This window comes from Phytophthora sojae (assembly GCF_000149755.1).
Source record: "Phytophthora sojae unplaced genomic scaffold PHYSOscaffold_8, whole genome shotgun sequence".
NCBI classification, from domain to species: Eukaryota; Oomycota; class Peronosporomycetes; order Peronosporales; family Peronosporaceae; genus Phytophthora; species Phytophthora sojae.
In genome coordinates this window covers 2,148,300-2,169,043 of record NW_009258122.1, presented here as the reverse complement: position 1 = coordinate 2,169,043, position 20,744 = coordinate 2,148,300, and the positions used below count along the sequence as shown (strand labels likewise).

At 54.9% G+C, this 20,744-nt stretch overlaps 4 protein-coding genes across 4 annotated transcripts; 3 read left to right on the top strand and 1 right to left on the bottom strand.

Annotated features, from left to right (window-relative positions):
* Nucleotides 1–75: 75 nt before the first annotated feature.
* PHYSODRAFT_304695 (hypothetical protein) lies at nucleotides 76–924 on the top strand (the record flags this gene model as incomplete). The annotated part of the gene is made up of 3 exons (XM_009535469.1): nucleotides 76–227; nucleotides 316–533; nucleotides 611–924. The coding sequence occupies 3 exons, from the start codon at nucleotides 76–78 to the stop codon at nucleotides 922–924; spliced, it is 684 nt and encodes a 227-aa protein (XP_009533764.1).
* Nucleotides 925–3,954: 3,030 nt separating this feature from the next.
* PHYSODRAFT_450688 (hypothetical protein) lies at nucleotides 3,955–4,245 on the top strand (the record flags this gene model as incomplete). Its single annotated transcript, XM_009535468.1, has 1 exon — nucleotides 3,955–4,245. A coding segment is annotated over one exon (291 nt), but the record flags the coding sequence as incomplete, so codon positions are not given.
* A 4,885-nt stretch (nucleotides 4,246–9,130) lies between these two features.
* On the bottom strand, nucleotides 9,131–9,556 carry PHYSODRAFT_264726 (hypothetical protein; the record flags this gene model as incomplete). The annotated part of the gene is made up of 1 exon (XM_009535467.1): nucleotides 9,131–9,556. One exon carries the CDS (start codon nucleotides 9,554–9,556, stop codon nucleotides 9,131–9,133), a length of 426 nt encoding a protein of 141 aa, XP_009533762.1.
* A 2,304-nt stretch (nucleotides 9,557–11,860) lies between these two features.
* On the top strand, nucleotides 11,861–14,960 carry PHYSODRAFT_337782 (hypothetical protein; the record flags this gene model as incomplete). Its single annotated transcript, XM_009535466.1, has 3 exons — nucleotides 11,861–11,911; nucleotides 11,953–13,899; nucleotides 13,941–14,960. 3 exons carry the CDS (start codon nucleotides 11,861–11,863, stop codon nucleotides 14,958–14,960), a joined length of 3,018 nt encoding a protein of 1,005 aa, XP_009533761.1.
* Nucleotides 14,961–20,744: the final 5,784 nt, after the last annotated feature.

Sequence of the window (20,744 nt, the reverse complement as noted above, 5' to 3'; positions counted from 1 at the left end):
ATGACTACACTGCGGTTGACGAAGCAATGTCTAAGCTACGTGTAGATACCAGTCTGCCTTGATGCTGATTTCAGAATGGGTAAGCTACGCGCGGGCATGCACAAGATCCTATACGAGAACAACGTCGAGGCCGGCATGGTCGAGAAGGAACAGAAGACGCTGGTCACATACCTGGTGGATGGTCTAGCACCGAACAGTTTCCGCCAAGCCGTCAAGACACAGCTGTCGTACGAGGAGAGCAAGAAGTTGCACTCGGATGTGGTCGCGTTTTATTACTGTACTCTTGAGCTGATGAAGTCGCGTATGCTGTGGCAGCCAGCCTCCCGAGAACGCTCCTCGAAGCCCTAGTCTGGGACGGAAGTGCAGCACAAGCAGCAAGACGGGCAACAACGGCAGCTACGCCCAGCCAGTAGCCCGCCAAGTAACAGTGGGGCGACAGGAAACTTACTCAGGACCGGCGGGTCAGATCACGCCCGATCCTCAACGCTGCTTCATATGCAACTCTGTCAACAACTTGGTGAAGAACTGGCCTGGTGTGGGTCCCGAGGAAGCTGCCCATCTAATTGCTGATCGATTGCAGAAAGGGAAGAATAATGTCGGATTGCGGCAGTCACCAAGGGAGATACGAGTTTTCCTTCCTCGTGTGGCGGGAAGAACAAGGACACGATCATCGCGCTTATCAACGACCAGCTTCCGAGCACAGGGCTGCTTTACTCTGGCGCAGATGATTCGGTCGTGGGACTGGGCCTGGCCCAGGCGCTGGCTGCGCGAGGAGCGCCCATTGACATCATGACGGCTGACACCCCGACACTGTTTTGCCCTGCTGGGGGTAGTATTGTACGGATGACGCGCCAGGTATCTCTCGATAAGATCAAGATGGAGACATCGACCGGAATTTTGGTGCTGCGAAGGGTCAAGCGCTGAGTAAGGAAGAGGCTAAACCAACCATGATAATGGGGCGACCATTATGGTCGCACTTGGCTATTGTACGGATGATACCCTCTCCTCTGCACGAGCTAAGAATAATACGTGATAGTTTCCAAGATCTCGAGCCGACGGCGCCCCAACACCACTGACGAAGAGTCAGCCCCAAGCGGCTACGACACTACGAGAAGAACCGGAGTGCGTGGGGGAAGATCGGTTCGGCACGATGGCCACGTCTCCGGTGGTGATGAAGCACATGCAAGACGAGGTATTGCGGCGCTGTAAGAGGCACTGATCGAGGCCCTCGACAACGGTATGCCTGTGTCCTTGTATGGTCTCCACTGAATTCTTGAGCGCAACGCGGAATGCTTTCAACTGGAGCTCGGCAAAGCCCTCCAGTTAAGGTATCGCTGTTGCGTGTGAGGCTCAAACCTGACGCGCGCCCAGTGAAAGCGAAGCCGCGATGCCCCCCCCCCCCCGCCGTATTGCACGAGGCCTTTCACGTCCAGAGCTGTTGGATTTTGGTATGGTGAAGATGAATCCCGACACTAGGTGGGCTTTGTACCCCATGTAGTCTCGATGCCGTGCTTAGCTGGCTCAAGTTCGTCGTGGGCATAATCGCCAGTGGCCCAAGCACAATCATTGGGGCCGCTGGCTGCGTGTCTACATGGTTACGACGCTGTGAAGGACGGTGACTGGAGAAGGACATCGGGCCAAGCATCACAGAGCGTCATCAAGGGCCCTCGCCGCAGAGAAGCGGGCGCAGGACCATGAGCAAGCAAATAAGTAGCGGACGGCATGCACAAGGGCCCCCTTGTGCCCCAGTAGGCAGCCAGCTAGTTGGTTTCGTTTGTCTGCCTAAATACATCTCACTTTCCAACTTACCTCTTCACGAACAGGGCAGCTCGTGCGATAAAGTTAACTTTACGCTCTAGGCGTAAGTTCGATTGCTGGCCTCGAGTGCGCGTCGTCGACCCGAGACACCGGAGCGCTGCTGTGACGAGGTCGGTGAACCTTTTACGCCCAGGTGTATAGCGGTAACCCAGAAAAGGTATACGAGATACTTTTCGAGAAGGTAAACCCTGAACGCAGATTTCCTTGAACGCAGGTTCTGGGGAAAAATGCAGCCAGGGTGGCGTGGCACCTTGTGAATCTCGATCGGTGTCGTTTATCTTCGGGAAGCCTGGATCGATCACCAGGTAAGTTGTCTGTGGGGTTAAAAGCCTTGAGTTTGTTGAGCGCAACGTTCACTTGTCTGAGCGCACTTCTTCGAAATGGCTGAAGCTTGAAGCGTGGGCGAAGGATCAGGGTTACTACCACAAGTTAGAACCCCAGAAATACACACCACCTTCAGATAATCAATACAAATGCAGAGTTATACACAAACACACAGCCGCCACTTATTCTTAGACCCTTGGGCGGTGGGTCATACACCAGTCAACTAATCTGCGATCAAGGTACTGGTCAACCTTGAACGCACTTTCACACGCGCACCACCCTCAGATGAGGGAAATATACAGACCAAATACAACCCGATCCTAAACGCAGTCAATCAAACTATTCGCGGGGGCGACTGCTACCAAACCACCCAAGATATCAATCGTTAACATGAAATGGGACACCACCCTTACTCGACGCAATGGGCCCAACTGGGAAATGGAATACGTGGATCACTTCAGCAGCCCGAGCAGACTGATCCCCACGTAACTGGACTTGAATGTGTGTGGGAAGCTCTGCACTGCCCTTGTCCATAAAGACAGCGGACCCGATTCCTCGACGACTTGCGCAGTAGGGAGTAAAACGAACTCTCTGATTGTTATCTGGAGAAATTAAGCTATTCAAGTAGATTACCCCTGATTTGTTGCAACGTAAGTAGGTTTGTGTCACTACTTATAAGTTGGTAAGGACCGAACCTACTTATCCGTTTCTAAACGTTATACAGGTTTTATGATTATCTTATCGCGCCGTTTTAAGAATTCTTGCTGTAAGCGTAGGTAACATGTATTTGCTTGACGATAATAAGATTTTTTCGGGGTTAACGCCGATTGCGCTCAGGGTGAGCTCTACTTCAACCCCGCATACCGACGATAATGGGAAAGTATCATATCACCAAACCTGTACATACCTGTGAATCAGGAAATTAAACTGTGCAAAAACATTGCTAAAGCGTCGGTAAGGCGTTGGATGGTGGTGCTACGACACTCTCCCCACAGAGCGATCCCTGGTTAAACGGCTAGCAGAATTCCGAGCTCACCCGTGCGGACAAGAACACCAGCATCAACCAATATTCAGGGTGCCTCGTGTTTACATTAGTGTTCGCATAAATACTCACTGTATAGCTAACACTAGCGTTTACAAACGGTTTGTTAGTGTGTAGTAAATCTACCTAACATGTTTGTGGGTTAGACGGTTTGAATCATTCATCTTGAAACTCGGTTTCGGTTTTCTAAATCTAAAAAAACTCGGGCGAGAAGTCTCTCTAGCATATGTAAAGGGCCCATTTACATAAGTAGGTAGAAGTTACATAGGTACATACACAAAAGTAGGTGCAGTCACACGGCTAGCGTGTGACCTGCTGTCATGTTCTGATTGGTTGAAAGTGGGGAGTCAGCGCGCAGGTAGGCGACGAGGCAGCTTTGCATAGCTCTCAGTTGAACTCACTATCCTTTCACCGTCTTCCGCTCAAGTGCTCTCAAGCTTCCTACCTACTCGACAGGTTATGAGTTCCAACACCACGACCGCCTTCACGACCAAGCTTCGCAAGTTCGACGGCTCCGCTATCGTGTCTGGGCTCGGCACCCCCAGCTGTATCTGGAGGTGAAGGACGTGTGGGGCGCTGTGCTGAAGCCTGCACCGACGTCGCTGCACCTGGCAAATGAGGAGTCCGGCCAAGCTGATCACCCGTTACAGCAGAGAGAGCGACAGCTGCATCAACTGGAGCTTCAGCAGAAGCTCGCCATGACGATCATTCTGTCGGCGCTGACGGACGACCAAGCCACGTTGGTCACCGATCTCACGCACCCGCAGGAAATGCTGCAGGCGCTGCAGAAGATGCACCGTCATGTGTGTGGCACGACCGTTGGAGCTCTCAAGCGACAGTATATGCCCCTGTACATCGACGCCGACAGGGGCATGCTGCTGGCCGAGTTGGAGTGCTACACGGTGTCGCTATCCGACGCAGAGAAGAAGAGCAACTTCCTACAGAGCCTCGGTCCGGATTGGAATGGCTACATTGGTGCGTTGGAAGCGTGCGGCTCGATGGAGAAGCTCCTCATCAAGGCGGCGGCTGAGGCTAGACGCCGCTTGACACAAGCTCAGCGGAGCAAGCATGGAGGAAGCCATACTGTCAGCAGCGGCAATGCGTTCGCTGCCTCATCGCACGGGAAACAAGGGCAAGTGTTACAACTGTGGGAAGCGCGGTCACTTCAAGAATGAGTGCAAGTCGAAGAAGCAATTTGGAGGCGCCTTTGGCAACACCGCTGCCAGCGAGGACAGCGGTGACGAGGCCGAGACGGGCTTTGTGTTTCAAGTGTCGACGCAAGCGGTCGGAGCTGATTGGATCATCGACTCTGGAGCATCGAGTCACATGATGGGCACGAGTGGTCTCCTTTCGAACCTGCACGAGATGGCCAGTAGTGTCGTTGTCACGACTGCTAGCGGCACGACTCTGACCGCAACGCACAGCGGAAAGGCTCACCTGCCGCTGATTACTGGAGGGTTCTGCACGCGATCCAGCGTGCAGTATGTACCAGGGCTGCAGCGCAATCTCGTCAGCTTAAGCAAGGTTGGGGCAGCCGGTCTCACGGCCACATTCGACCATAAGCGGTGTGTGATCAACAGCGGCCGTGCAAAGCTCGTTGCAACACGCCGCAGCATCGGGCTGTATGTCGTAACGACGCCCAATGCGGAGGCCGACTACGCGTCTGGTGAATCGGACGATTTGACAATGTGGCACGCCAGGCTCGGACACCTAAACGCGCGAGACCTCAAGGCGTTGCTGAAGGCCAGTGGTATAGCCACGACTGCCCAGCAGCTGCGACCGTGTGAGGGGTGTGTAGCTGGAAAGCTGGCCAGTCGTCCATTTCCAGCGAAGAAGCCGCGCGACCTAAAACGTGGCCAAGTGCTGATCACAATCGACTATGTGGGGCCAATGGAGACAACGTCGCGAGACGGCTTCTCGGGTATGGTGAGCATGATGATTGAGCCGTATCATTTGGCGGCAGTGTTCCCTGTGAAAGACAAGAGCTCGGCCACCCAACTCCGCGCTCTACGAGAATGCATCGCTAATATCAAAGTCGAGATTCCTGAGGCTCCTGTTGCTGTACTGAAGAGTGACAACGCTGCATAGTACGTTGGCGGCGAAATTGCAGAGTTCTGCAATGAGAACGTGATCGCACAAGAGTTCAGCACGCCGTACGCCCCGCAGCAGAACGGCAAAGTTGAGCGCAGTAACCGAGTTGTCGTTGAGATGGCACGCGCCATGCTACAGGCTGCTGGTATGAATAAGCGCTTCTGGAGCGACGCTGTCAAGACTGCAGCGTACATCCGAAACCGCTGCCCGTCAGGAGTGCTCGCAGGCAAGACACCCATTGAGGTGCTAACGGGTCACGCCCCTGGGTTGAACAAGCTGCGCGTGTTTGGCTGTGATGCTGAAGTGCTGCTGCCGAAGTCACAGCGACAGAAGCTGGACGCCAAGAGTACAAAGGCGTCTTCATTGGGTATGAAAAGAGCGGGGGCTACCGCTTCTGGGTGCCCAATGGCCACGGAGGCAGTGGGAGTGTCGTTTCGTCTCTTAGCGGAACTCACGGATGAGCAAGTTCGTTCCGGCCGAGATCTCTCGCGAGCCAAGGAGGCGTTCGAGATATTGAAGAAGGAGATTGTCTCGACCCCACTGCTTCGTCATCCAGACCGCACGAGGCCGTTCGTGCACATGCCAACCAGTGGTTCGCCTGTGCAGTTCTCGGCCAGGAATACGACGGTGTCATCCACCCGGTCAGGTTCGCGGGGCGTGTGAACGACTCTGAGCTCCGGTATCACATCGCCAAGAAAGAGGTGGTGGTCGTGATGCGAGTTCTGGACGTGTTCCAACCTCTCGTCCAAGGATGTCTGGTCAAGGTTTTCACTCGACATTCCGTCCTGAGTTGGCTGCTAAAGTCCAAGACGGCGGATGGAAGATGTGTCCGCTGGGGCGTCACGCTCTCTCACTGGGACCTGGAAGTGCACAAGATCAAGCGAGATGAGGACGGTCTGCCAGCCATTCTGGGCGCAGGTATCACACCTCGCGAACATCTGGACGAGGTCGCGGAGAATCTCATCCCGGCCAAAGGAATTGTCAAGACTCCGCCCGTGATCAGCATCGAAATGCTGGGCGAGGATTTTGGCGGGTACTTCCTAAGTTTCGACGGAGCTGCCAAGACGTCAACTCGTCAGGACAGCTGCAGATGTATCATCTGGAGACTCCCAGGCTGGAAGATCCTGAGCACACATGGTTTCATTCTGAAAGATGTTACGGTGAATGACGCTGAGTATCATGGTCTGCTCAAGGGCATGGAGTTGGCGTCCGCCCAGAACATCCAGGATTTGGTCGTCGTCGGAGACTCTTGAATTGTCATTCAGCAGGTGCAAGGACTGATAAACTGCAATCAACCAAATTTGCAGCGACGTCTGGCCGAGTACCAAAGTCTGGGCGAGAAGTTCAAGTCGGTCAAGCTGGTGCACTTGAAGCGCGAGTACAACCAAGCAGCTGACTACTTGACGTCCAAGACGCTGGCGACGGGAGAGTCCTGGATGATCGAAGACATCGAGGAGTTTAAGCATCTTGAGCAAGTCTCGTGGATCCGGGAGAAGTCAGAAAATCTGGGCGAAGTGATCGAAGAAATCCCCGCCCAGGAGACATCAGTTGAAGGAATCCCGGCCGAGTCACTTCCAGGACCCGATTCCGCGCCGTTGCCGATTGCTGCGCGCGTCATGGCTGCCGTGACCAGAAGTCAGGCCCGAGAAGAGTCTGACCAGACCGAGCCCATGGGTCCAGTCGAGTTCCAGGCAGAACGCCGGAGGCGGATCAAGGTGCATCAAGACAATGACGCCCAGATTGCGGAGATGAAGAAGTTCCTAGCCGGAGACGTGAGCAGTTTCTCTCGACACCAGATTCGGAAGTTGTCGAAGCATGCTGAGCTGTTCGCTGTGGACGTCAGGGGCGTGTTGTACCGGTTGAGTCGTGCTACGCGGGATAGGCCAAGAGACATGTCTGATGAACCGCGATTGGTCGTGCCCGAGTCACTCCGCCCGGACATTCTCCACTATGCTCATGAAGACTTCCAGGGCGGACATCAAGGTACCCCTCGGACACACGAAAACTCCGGGCAGAGTTCTACTGGCCCGGTATGTACGCCGACGTGGAGAGATTCGTCAAGGAGTGCGTGGACTGTGCGAGTGGCAAGGGGCATCCGCCCAACCCGAGTCCTTCGCCCGGGAATATTGAGCCGAGACAACCATTCGAGGTGGTCTCGATGGGTTTTCTCACTCACTTGCCCAAGTCTGAGCGTGGAAACACTTTCTTGCTTCTCTTCCAAGATGCATTCTCCGGCTACGTCATGTGCAAGCCGATGGATTCCACCACCGCCCAGGAAGGGCAGGAAGTCGCCGAGGCATACGAGGAGAGAGTGTTCCGGCAGTTCGGTGCGAGCTCGCTATTACGTCACGACCAGGATCCCCGTTTTATGAGCGAAGTATTTACTCGGTTTCGGGAGCTCCTTGGGAGTAGACAGCGTGCCACCCTGGCCTACCGACCTCAGGCGAATGGTCAACGAGAAAGGTCCGTCCAGACAGACTGTCGTCCGGAGTATCCGGGCGTACATCGCGGAGTCTGACCAAAGTGACTGGGACGATCACGCCGAAAGGCTGATGTTCGCCCTGAACACTTCGTTCGACGCGACTCGCCTAGACACCCCGTTCGACTTGGTCCACGGCTGAGATGCCAGAAGCACACTGTCAGCCATGCTTGGCCCGAAGCCTCCCGGGTCCCTGAGCGGACTGCCTACGAATGGCGTCGGAAACTCCAGCGTGGTTACAGTTACGCCCAAGCATGCGCCGAAGATCTCCAGCGGAAGGCCAAGCGCGCGCGCTCGGCCGAGCAAACACGGAAGTGGAAGAAATTGTCTGACCGAGTGAAATCTGGTTTCGACGTCGGAGATGCAGTCTGGCTGTATATTCCCAATGTGCAACCCGGTCTGAGTCGCAAGTTGGCGCATCTCTGGCATGGCCCGTTCAGGATCACCGAGATGCATGATGACTTCCGGGTGAAACTCAAGGTCGATGACACGGGTTACCGAGTCAACCCTTGGCTGCATGTTTCTCGGCTGAAGCCACGTGCACTCTACCCTCGACGACCATCCACCCAGATCGAAGTTGATGATGACGATGATTTCGACGCTGCACTCCTCCCGGAGGACAGTTAGGAAGTTGACAATGAGAACTACGAGTACGAGGTGGAGAAGACCCTGGGCATGCGTTGGTCCAGGAGGACTCGTACGTCCAAAAGGGCTCGAGAGTACCAAGCGAAATGGAAGGGGTACGATGAGCCCGAATGGCTCCCGGTGTCGCAGCTCAATTGCGGTGCGTTGCTCTATGAGTTCAATCAGGGCACGAAAGCACGGGATCGTTTCCAGGCCATGCAGGCCGTTGATGGTCACCCGAGTGTGTAACCCCGGGCGGGAATTCTTGACCGGACCAGATCGTCGATCGTGTGATTTCGTGGAAATGGAGTGTGATTTGAAGTGAAGCAATGACCGGTCCAGGCTGGCCTGATGCAGGAGCCTCTGGCCGGTAGCAAGGTTAGGAGGTGCGGGTGAGATGCCAGGCCGCGTTGGTCTGGCCGAGTGAATTTGGAGATGTTTTGACGATGATGATATTTTGACTTGGATCCAGTATGGTGATGATGATGAGACCCTGAATAAGTGACAACGAGAACGACACAAAGAGCAAGAAACGACAAAGTGACGAAGATGATGGAATTGAATTAGTGGAGGTTACGCTACTCAAGTGCATGGCTCCCGCTACTTCGGCCGAACTACTCCACCGTGTGCGAGATAGGGTTGGCCGCGCGTTCCTCGGGCGAAAGCTCGCGGAGGCGAAGGTCATGCGAGACGTGGGCCATCCGGTCGGAGTCCGTGCAGTAATACGACCACTGAATCCGGCTAGGCTCCGCTCATTCTGCCATCTCGATCGGCTCGGCCAAGCTGTATGGGTCACTTTGCGCGTTCAACGTGGACGGGTCGGTCAAGTACATGTAGCAGATCTTGGCCGGGTAAACCCAGATGCCGGGCTCCTCGAAGACAGACGCAGGGACTCCATTCTTGATGAAGCGCTTGACACGATCCTCCATGCCGCGATCGATGTTCTCGGGCAGCTCACGACGCCTATCGTAGAGTGTATTCGCCAGGAGAAACCTGAGCGGATCAACGGGCTCGCCCTTGGCCGCCTTGATCTTGATGGAGAACCGGTGGAGCATGTACCAGAAGACCTCAGAGTGGTCTCGAACGTAGCGCAAATACTCGTCGATCCACTTGAACGACCCGGCCGGAAGTTCCGAGCGCCTGTGGAAGTAGAAGACCATGACCCGATTCCGGAACATTTCCTCCCAAGGTTTGCGGCCACGATCCGTGCGTAGTCGGCTTCAACTGCAGGCCAGCGCGCGTAGAGACGTTCCAGACCACCTTCACCTTTGTACGGAGAGTACTCCGGAAAGCCGGGCGTCTGGTTCTCGTGGCCATTCTTCTTGGGCGTGAACTGGCTCAGGATGCCACGACGACGCCACGGAAGACACCCTTCGTCGGCTGCTCGATCACAGCTAACTCGGCCGGGGTCAGCTGACACGAGGCGGTCCCCAGAAAATTGCCGACGATGTGCCGTCACCTCTGTGACCTGGAGTTTGTATCGGATGCTGACTGGTGGATGACTTGGATACGGCGCGGCTGTACCCGTGTGACATGGATGGCGACTGTGGGAGAGAAGTGATTTCTCGGGATGAATCCAGCGTCTGACCGCAGATGGGCCCAACTGGCTGGAAGTGTGAATCCTGGGAGTGCACGCCCAGAATTTCAGAGAACACTCAGTCCAGCCGCGGACTTTCCCTTACGATGAGTGCCTAAAGTCTGGCGGAAAGTGTCTCTGGAGAATGTATCCCAGAGTACACCTCATCTTGCTGTGGCTCAGAGTGCCCCAGAGGATCAAATTACCCTGAGAATCAACCCACTACTACCATGATCATGCGCAGGAGGCCGCTAAACCCACTAAAAGTGTGGCTTTGAGGAGATACACACGAGTCTGCACTGCAGCAGACTTGTTACCCAGAGTGCCGCACGGAAACCTAGAGTGCCGCACGATGACCCAGAGTTCACCTCCCTGAGTGCAGGTGACCCAGAGTTCCAAGGATGATTCTCTGGGTTTGGACCATAAATCCAGACTCTCTATACTGAACTTAAGTGTTTCCCGAGCCAACACCCAAGAATCCCCACAGTTCCCCAAGATCCCTCAGAATTCCCAGGATTTCAGAAGATGACCCTGAGCGTCACCTGATTTTCAGGGATTCGAGTCAGTTCGCGGTCAGTCTGCAATCAAAGTGATGCGTGACCTTGAAAAACCGTTGTGGATGCGCAGACTGGATACTTTCGAGGAGTCGAGAGGGAGTCTTGCACCATACTAAACCAAGTCTAAGGACCCACAATTGGCACTTCCGACGCCGTGCGACAATGGATTCGCAAGCCGATCGCAAGTTTGGACCGCTGAACCCAAGGTATACTCAAGACAAGACATTTGACCCCAAGCATAGTAAACAGAAGATATTTGCCCGAAGAAGAGAGAGAGAAAGAGAGAGAAGTAGCTGATAAAAGCCAAACAGAGTTCCTTTTACCCTGTACTGCGCAAGTGACTTCGGCCAAGCCTGCCGACGGAAATCCGGAGGACCCGAGACTACGACCGCGGGACGCTAAGGGCACATCAACGGCGAAGGACAGCCGTCTGTGTGGGCTCCATCAAACTCAAGTCCAGTTAGGTGGTGACCAGCGACTGCCTTGAGCTTCCTGGGGTGATCCATCTATTCCATATCCTAATTGGGTCACTTGCTGTGCTCGTGGTAGCCCATTTCATATTATTCCAGAGGGTATTCTGGGGTGCTAGGTAGTCGCCTCCAGGATTTTGTATTGACTGCTTGTGTGAAGGGAAAGGTAGCTGATAGTGATTGTATTTTCCTCCTTTATTGGAGGTGGTGCGCGTTTGTGTGAGTCTCAGGGGAGCTAGGTCCCGAATTTCAGACTCGAGTGAGCCTAGTGTGTGTGTGACCCACCGTCCAAGGGTCCAAAAGAATAAGTGACGGCTAGTTGTAGTGTTTGTATACTCTGTATTTGTTGGTTTTATCGAGCTAGGAGGGCATTTGGGTAAGATGTCTTCTGAGTTCCAAGTCCCAGAGTTGACTGAAATCCTGGACCCTGAATTCGTGATATTCTGGGTTTCAGGGGATCTGATTCTCTGGGTTTGCCTTTTGGTGTGGAGGTGCGTTCTGAAGTAGACGTGCGCTCCCGCACTTCTTCGAGGCTACATTTTCAACCGGTGGAGTGCCGTTCCGTCGAAGACAAACGAGCGGACAGGGATTACACAAGGTACCCACGCCAACCAAGGAGTGTGATTCTCAGGGTTTAAAGCTTTGCGGCTGCGAATCTCTGAGTCTATCTTCTTGCTGTTGACTCTCAAGTCGATTCTCTGGGTCTACCCCTGGGGAACAGTCTTGGGCTGCGCTATACGACCCCCCCCTCCCCTGGGCGACAAAGGTTTCATCGGCCTCGCCTCAGCCGGTGCGCGTGCCCGGATTCGATTGTCGAGGATTTCATCGGAATCAAGTGTTGAAGAAGTGTTGAGTGCCCGTCAACTTCAAGCTACCAAGATGCCGGGAGGACGAGGGGCGAAGAAGAGTGGACGTGGTGACGAGGACGCGGTGAGGCGTCACGTCAGTCGCGTCGTGTTCAAGGTACAGAGCCGGAGGAGCACAAGGACCTGGAAACAGTCGTCCGCGACGCTCGGAAGGCGAAGAAGGCTACTCGCGAGAGCGAGGCAGTGCAAGGTGGGGACATCGAGGCGTCTGCAGTTCAAGGTCAGCCTGCTGCTGGATCGCAAACTCAGGAGGAAGAAGTTTCCCCTGGGTTCCAAGGTTCGACAGAGGTGAATTCTGGGTCGCGGATTCCTGAAGTCCCAGAGGAGCACACCCGCGAGGGTGGTGCTCAGGCGTCTGAGGGAGGCGCCAATGCGGTTGAGCCGCCGGAGGTGATTGACTTGGTCTCATCTTCGGACGAGTCTGTTGTGGAAGTGAAGTCGGAGCCCGTGCGAGCGAAGGAGGAGGTGAAGACTCAGAGTTCCAAGGTGAATTCTGGGTTCGCACCACCTGAACCCAGAGTTTCAGCGCCAAGTTTGCAAGCGGCACCCAGGAAGACGCCTGAAAGCGACAACCGGGAAGTTGCTGCGCCTGCTCCGGAATCGGGAGCAGCAGCGTTGGACGCCGAGAGCATGGTGCTGTACGTTCGACGTGAAGTTCGACGCTGGGAAGAGGTGAATCCTGGTAAGGTGACGCCGCCAAGTGTCGTTTATGAGTGGCCGGCTCCAAAACTGGATGCCAACTCATACTTCGCGGCCGCGTATGCAACGGGAGACTACCTCAAGTGGCGTTTGTCTCTGGAGAATCAAGACGAAGCCTGGATCTCTGAGTTTCACCTCGCCCGGTGGGGCGTCGGAACTGCTCAGGACCTCATGGCGACTACGATTCCCCAGAGTATCATGACCACCCGCGATTGCGTCGCCATTCTGCAGACTCTGTTCTTCGAAGCCGGATTTGAGTTTGTCAATTTGATCCCTGGCTGGTCTTCGACGCGTGCTTCCAGGATTCCAGAAAGTCTGGTGCGCTCTGTCATGGAGGAAACCCAGAATTTCATCGCTGTGGAACTGGTCGAGTGGCGATTGGTGATAGCTGGTGTGCCTTTCAAGGTACACTCCGAAGATCACGCCGCACCAAGCGCCCAAGAGCAAGCACCAAGACTGGACTACCACAAGGAAGATGGAGACGGTGATCTATTGATGACGGACTACGATGCGGATCTACTGGGCCGACAGTTCGTCCTGAGATTCAGAGTCACTGGTCTCAGGATTTCACGGAGCCCACGAGGGTCGAGTGATGGTGAGCCACGATCCAAGCGTACTCAGCATGGACCGCCTCGGCCACAAGTTCCGTCAACGCCATCCGCGCTGTCTACACCATCGCTGTCCTCTCTTCCAGCGTACAAGTTTTCGACTGGTGCCTCGCTTCAGAATTCCACTCCCCTGAATTCCACGTCCAATGGACGTGATGCTCTGGAGGCGGAAGCCAAGAACGCTACCCCAGGCGCGGTGCCAAGTGTCATCGGTACCTCGCGCGCTTCGGATGAGAGTACTGCCTCGGGCGTTCAAACGTCTTATGGTAGTTTTTCGTCTTCGTCGATGATGTCGCTTGGACAACGAGTTGGAGCTCTAGCGCTTGTGGCCCAGAGTGCCGGTGGCTTTGCAGCTGCCGGTGATCTTGGATTTCAGGTCACCCGGACAGTCATCCCGTCGCGTATTGTGTCAGTCGACCAAGATGACGTTGAGATGGCATCGTCGGTGCACTCTGACCCAGAGATCGCACCCAGGAAGGCCGGTCTCCCCAAGATTTCAGCCACGACTTCCGAGCCGAAACTCAGGGTTTCTGCCCCGATTGCTGGATTTGGTGGTCCAAGGGATGTCAGTGCCGATAAGCGGAGTCAACACCAGAGCTCTAAGAGCGAGGTGCGCTCTCGACGCTCGACGAAATCCAGAAAATCATCTGCGTCGAGCCGCTCGAGTGGATCCAGGAATCTTGGGTCAGTTTCGTCCGTGTCCGCGAGGTCTGGGCCCGCCCAAATGAAGCTGTACGTCTTGAGCGTGAGCACCTGGATGCCGCCTACGCCGAGCGCTGGCAATAGCACGAAGCCGAAGCCGACTCGGAGCGCGCGCGCTGGGTTTCCGAGACCTACGCCGCTTGGAAGGAACAAATGTCAACTATGGAGCAGAAGGTCCGAGAACTTGAGGCGGAGAAAGAGCGAGAGCGGGAGTCTTCCGAGAATATCCAGCGCTTCCACGCCGGCCAAGTGCGCAATCTTCGTGCAACATTGGCCCAAGTTCAAGCGCGTCGCGCAACCGTCGCCCCTGATTTGGCAACAAATGTGGGGTCGTCAGTGGCTCAGAACCCTGGAGTTGCAACCCGACCCCAAGAATCCAGTGGCGTAATCAACGGAAACGCAAGTGTCACTGGCCAGAGACGGGAGACAGCTGATCCGAAGAACACGTCCGAAGTCGCCGCCTCCCAGCTGAGAGCGACCCTCGTGCAGACTCCCGCAGACACTTCCGGCAGAATCGCGCGCGTCAAGCGGGGACGTGGCGCTACGGAGACCAAGGTGACGCAGGATGTCAAGCTCGGGCCTGTGTCTCTGGGGAAGACGTCGGATCCCAGGAGAACAGCGACCTCTAAGGCCTCGCAGGACTCTAAAGCAGACTCCAAGCGCTCGGCATCCAAGAAACACCAGCAGAAGAAGAAGAAGCGTCAGGATGTCAATCCACCCTCGGACTCAGACCCAAGCTCCGATTCCAGCGATGATGACTCGTCCTCTGAGAGTTCGGATAATAGTTCGGACGGGAACCCTGGGGTTAACCTGACGACGGCTTCTACGGCTCAAGCTGGCACTACGCTCCTGACGTTCAGACCGTACATCAACTCGAATACTCTGGGTGAGTTCGATACTAAGGCGTCACTCAGGGAACGCGTGCATTGGTGGGAGCGTTTTGCAAACATGGCGGCTCAGGGAGGTTGGTCTACGAAAAAGCGAATTCAGGAACTCAAGTTGAAACTCTCGGGAGCTGCGCGTGACTGGTTCAACCAGTTGCCCAAACACACTCAGCGTGACTGGAAGGAGTTGGCGTCTGCATTCAGGAAGAAGTACTGCTAAGCGCGCTCGTCGTACTCTGAACGTTACTTCACGATGGAGATGAAGAACTCAGAGAGCGCCCTGGATTTCTTTTATCGTCTGAATTCCGCCGCTGGGAAGGCTGACATTGACTTTCGCAAGTCTTCTAAGCGCCTGGAGAAACATATCCGGAGGTTCATCACGAAACTCAGGGACACGCGCCTCAAGACGTCGCTGCAGGGCCAGAGATTCAGGAGTATCGCTGATCTAGAGTACGCTCTGGAACAGGACGAAGATGTCTGGAGCCGCAGCGACCATGATGCTCCGCCACCCAGAGTTCGTGACTTTCGTGCCGACAACATTCCTCAGGGACGTTTCAAGCCGAAGCGACAAGGACGTGCGTGGGCGATGTCTCTGACTCTGAGTCAGACGAAGACCCTGAAATTCACGCGCGTTTCCAGGAAATCACGGACGAACCCAGAGTTGCAGCCCGAAGTGCGAGCGCGAATTCAGGGTCAACTCGTGAGATCTCTGGAGAAGAAGCTTCTACACCTAGCGCTGGGAGTCTGGCGAGTATGAAGGGTGCCGAGTGGACTCAGACGCTGACGAACGAGGTCTATCGCGTGATGGATAACATGGGATGGCGTCCACCGAACGCCCAACCAGGACCGAACGCGAACTCTGGATTCCGTTCCCCTCGCCGCGAAAACCCGAATTGGGACAAGTTCTGCGAGAAGTGCGGCAAGTGGGGGCACCCAGAGGAAAACGGCTGGAAAGGCATGAAGTGTGATCGCTGCCTGGAAGTGGGTCATCCGACTCACTTGTGTCGCGCGCAACCGTGCGAGAACTGTGGCAAACTGCATCTCGGGAAATCGTGTGAAGACTGGAAGACACTGGAAGCTGTGAAGAAACTCGCCCGCCAAGGTGCACTGAAGGACATGCCGAGCCAAATCCTGGATAAACTCCTGGGTGGCGAAGCGAACTCTGGGAGGCCGTCAAACCAATAAGCCCGCAGGGTGGGGACCCAGTACGCGCCGGGCTGAAGAAGGCCCCAGAGTTATGTGTTCTAGTGTATGTTGGCCCGGAGCTGAGAACATGAGCCCAAGATAACCAACAATGCATTACTACTTTGACTCAGGATTTCATGACTTCCCCTGAAAATCATCATCCTGAATAAGCGAACTCTGGGTCGGTGAACTCTGAAGAAATTGTGGAGTACAAGCTGAACCCTGGAGAGCGCTACGGATGGTGGGAAAACAATGATCCTGACCCAAAGAAACGTGATGTGGCGATGGTGCATGGTGCTGTGAACGACTGCCGGACGAGAGTCCTCCTGGATACCGGTGCGACTGTGAATATTGTTAGCTTCGACTTAGCGCGTAAGCTCGGACTCACACTCAAGTCGCACAAGCAAACCAAGGTGTCTGGCATAGGAGGCGTTCCGACGTACATCGGTGCCAGTGCTCAGGTGAAGATTACTCTCGGTTCGAGGGTGATATATCTCCTGGATGTCTGGATTGCTAACATCGGCGAAGGGATCGAAGTTCTTCTGGATATGAGTTTCATTTTTGCAGCTGGAGTGAGGATCAGTGTTCGCGAAGGTCTCGTGACGCTTCCGGATGAAGAGGCGATCATGATGTGTGGATGGACTCCAGAGGATCGCCTGGGTGTCGACATGCCCGTGGAAACCACAGGTAGTTGGTACCTGGCCCCTGGGGAATCCAAGGTGGTGAAGATCTCGTATGGACCGACGAACCCACATCATGAGGTTGTGTGGGCAGGACGAGGTGACCGCTGGGTAACGCACCTGATTTAAGCTGCGAGATCCTGGCCGGTCGCCGTGAAGGTGGTCAACATCTCGGACAAGGACGTCTGGATTCACAATAGGTCGCCAGTCGCCCGAATTGTGGAGTACGGCTTCTTCCCACGTGCCGGACGCTTTGTGCGCCCTGGTTCGTTTGCGTATCGGGAGTGGCAGACGCTTATTCTGGAGAGTGTTCAGTCGCGTGAGGGCAGACTTCGGGCGGAACACCTGGCTGCGCTTGAGCCATCCTGTGTCGAGACCCCAGAGTATCAGTGGCCTACGAAGATTCTGCCGCGACCGGCAAAGGGCCCCGACATGGCACTGCTTCCCTCGATTCTCAGGAAACCGAAGCCTCGTCGCGTGCGCTTCGCTGAAGACGCTGCAACTCAGACTGAAGGAGTGCCTCCTGAAGACCCTCCTAAACTCCGAGATGTTGTTGATACGAGTGACTTGGGTGACGTTCTGAAGGAGGCGGTGACCGATGTTGCCTCGCAGACTGTCGGAACCCCAGAGGGCATGAGTCCTGAAGATGATACGGCCGCTGAAACCCTGAGTTTACAGGTTGAAGTTGGCAGTGATTCTCAGGGTCAGTGGTGCGACGAAGGTGATTCTTTGGGATTCGATGTGGATGACGACGATTCTCAGGGTCCTGTTGAAGATTACTGGGATATCCCGATCTCAGAGATGCCGGGAACTCCGTTGGAGAAGCTGAAGCAGGAATATGAGCGCTGCATGCGGCTTTCGACAGAGGACCTCGACTACGAGCCTGCGGTCTACATACGTGAAGGAAGTGAGTTGCTCTCTCAGTTGCGTGACCAGTTGGTTATGCTTCCTGAGATGCGTGACTTGACCCCTGAGTGCAAGATGGAGGAGGCAGATGTTGGAGTCCCTGGGAAAACGACGCCCGAGATGGAAGACCAAGTGAGGCGAATTCTGGAATATCATCGGAAGCTCTTCTTGGGAGACGGCAATGCAGCTCCCCCACCTGCCCGTGGAGTGGTTTGTGACCTGGATGTAGGCGACGCTAAACCTGTTGCCCAGCGTCCAAGGTCCATTGCACCACACCTGTGGACTAAGGTGTATGAACTTCCGAAGAAGCTTCTGGAGAACGGGCTGATCGAGACTTCTACGTCCCCCTGGGCATCTCCAATCCTGATCGTCCTCAAGAAGAATGGCGTCAACATCCGGATGTACATCGACTATCGAGTGGTGAATGGCTTCATCAAGCTCTCACACTATCCGCTGCCGCTTATTGATGATCTTTTGATAGGCTTTGAGTCGGCGATGTGGTTTATGAGCTTGGACATGGCGAGTGGTTTCTGGGCTATCAAGATGACCGAGAGAGCCAAGTTGATTTCTGCGTTCGTCTGTCCCTTTGGGCACTACCAGTGGGACAGGATGCCGTTTGGCCTCAAGAACGCGCCGCTGATCTACCAGGCAGTTCTCAATAACTCTCTGTGGGGATTTCTGCGGCTTTCCCCTGAGGAATAAACTGAGGTCGACCAAGATGTCTTGGACTTTTTGGGGTTGAACTCTGGGGAACCCAGAGTTTCAGGTGAAAATGCACCGCGACTTTCAGTGTTGACGGATGAGATGACTGTTTTTCATCCCGGCTCCCTCTCAGATGGGCCCTGTCCTGGGTCGAAGCTCGTATATCGACGACATCGCCCACGGTGCGCCTACTTGGGAGCAGCTGTGCCAGGATCTGAACGCGCTGCTCTTCCGACTACGATACTGGAATATCTCTGTGAGTCTTCCCAAGAGCGAATTCGGGAAGTTGTCCATTCCGTACCTCTCTCACGAGATTAGTGCTGAGGGCATCCGAGCGACCCCTAAAATCGCGAAGGGGGTCCAAGACTTGCCGTTCCCGACGACACTGAAAGGCGTCCAGAGTTTCATGGGGTGTCTGAAGTACTACAACAAGTTCATTGAAGATCTACCCGTGATCGCGGCCGTCCTGTACGAGCTGACTGAGGAACAAGTGAAATCCAGGAGAGACCTGTCGAGAGCCCAGGAAGCCTTTGAAATCCTGAAGCACAAGATTGTTTCGACTCCGTTACTCAGACATCCTGATCGTTCAAGGCCCTTCATGATTATTCCCCACGCGAACCCGTGGGCAGCATCCGCTGTGTTGGGTCAGGAGTACGACGGGATTGTGCACCCGGTTCGATTCACAGGTCGCGTCCTGAATGACGCTGAGCTGTGGTATCACATTGCGGAAAAGGAGGTGATTGCTATCCTGAGGGTTCTGGAGGTGTTTCGCACTTTGGTTGAAGGCAGCCGTAAGATCGTCGTCTACACGCGATATTCTGTGTTGAAGTGGTTGCTGACCTCGCAGTCGGCAGACGGTCGAACGGTGAAGTCGAGTCTGAAGTTGTCCCACTGGAACCTGGAGATACGCAGAGTTCAACGGATGAAGACGGCTTGGCTGCAATTCTAGGTGCGGGTATTACCCCCAGAGAACACTTGGATGAGATCGCTGAAAACCTGATCCCAGCCAAGGGGCTCGTTAAACCTCCAGTGCCCATCAGTATGGAAATGCTGGAAGCGGACTATGAGGGGTGTATTCTGAGTTTCGATGGCGCAGCTAAGACATCCACGCGACAAGGGAGCTGTGGCTGCATTCTGTGGCATGTCCCTGGTTGGGAAATCCTGGATGCCCAGGGATTCATCCTGGAGGACGTGAGTGTGAATGACGCTGAGTATCATGGACTTCTGAAGGGCCTCACTCTGGCGATTGAGCGTGGAATTCAGGACATCGTTGTGGTTGGGAACTCCAGGATTGCCATCCAGCAAGCCCAGGGTCTCATCAACTGCAATCAGCCAAATCTCCAGAGGAAGCTGGCCGAGTATGAAGTGCTGAAGACGAAGTTCAAGTCTGTGCGGCTGGTGCATGTCAAGCGAGAGTTTAACCAGGCCACTAACTACCTGACGTCTAAGACCCTCGCGCTTGGTGAATCCTGGAAGGTGGAGGATGCTGACGAACGAACACATCTGCAGTTGGTGTCCAAGATTCACGAGAAGTTGGTAAGACCGAAGGTGTTATTGAACGTTGGAATTCAGGGGAGTGATTCTCAGGGTGTCGAAACTCTGGGTATCCCTGGACCTGAGTGCGCTCCGTTGCCTGTGGCGGCCAAAGTGTTTGCAGTAATGACTCGGGCGCGAACTCAGGAGATCGAAGCCCAAAGCGAACCCATGGGACCTCTGGAGTACCAGGCGGAACGCTGGCGACGCATCAAAGTGCACCAGGACAAAGATGATCACCTGCTGCAACTCAAGGATTTCCTGAAAGGAGACACGACGAAGCTGTCGCACGCTCAAGCCAGGAAACTCGCGAAGGTCGCTGATGATTTCGTGTTGGATTCCAGAGAAGTCCTGTACCGCTTGAGTCGGTCTACCACAGCTCGACCCCGAGACATGGTTGACGAACTCAGACTCGTGGTGCCGAAAGCTCTGCGACCGGATATCCTGCATTACGCTCACGAAGATTTTCAGGGTGGGCACCAGGGGATCACGAGGACGTACGAGATGCTGCGCTCTGAGTTCTACTGGCACGGCATGTACGCTGATGTGGAAGTTTTCGTCAAAGAGTGTGTGGATTGCGCCAGCGGCAAGGGGTGCCCTCAGAATCCAGGGCCTTCCCCTGGGAACATCGAACCGAAGCGCCCTTTTGAAGTTGTGTCTATGGATTTCGCGACACACTTGCCTAAGTCGGACCGTGGGAACACGTTCCTGCTGCTTTTTCAGGATGCGTTCTCAGGATTCGTCATGTGTAAACCCATGAGTTCCACCACGGCGCAAGATGTCGCTGAAGTGTACGAAGAGCAGGTCTTCAGGAGATTCGGCGCGAGCTCGATGCTGAGGCACGACCAAGACCCAAGGTTCATGAGTGAGGTGTTCACGCGCTTCCGTGAACTTTTGGGTAGCAAGCAGCGAGCCACTCTGGCGTATCGCCCCCAGGCGAACGGACAACAGGAACGGTCGGTGCAGACTGTCGTGCGCAGCATTCGAGCGTACATTGC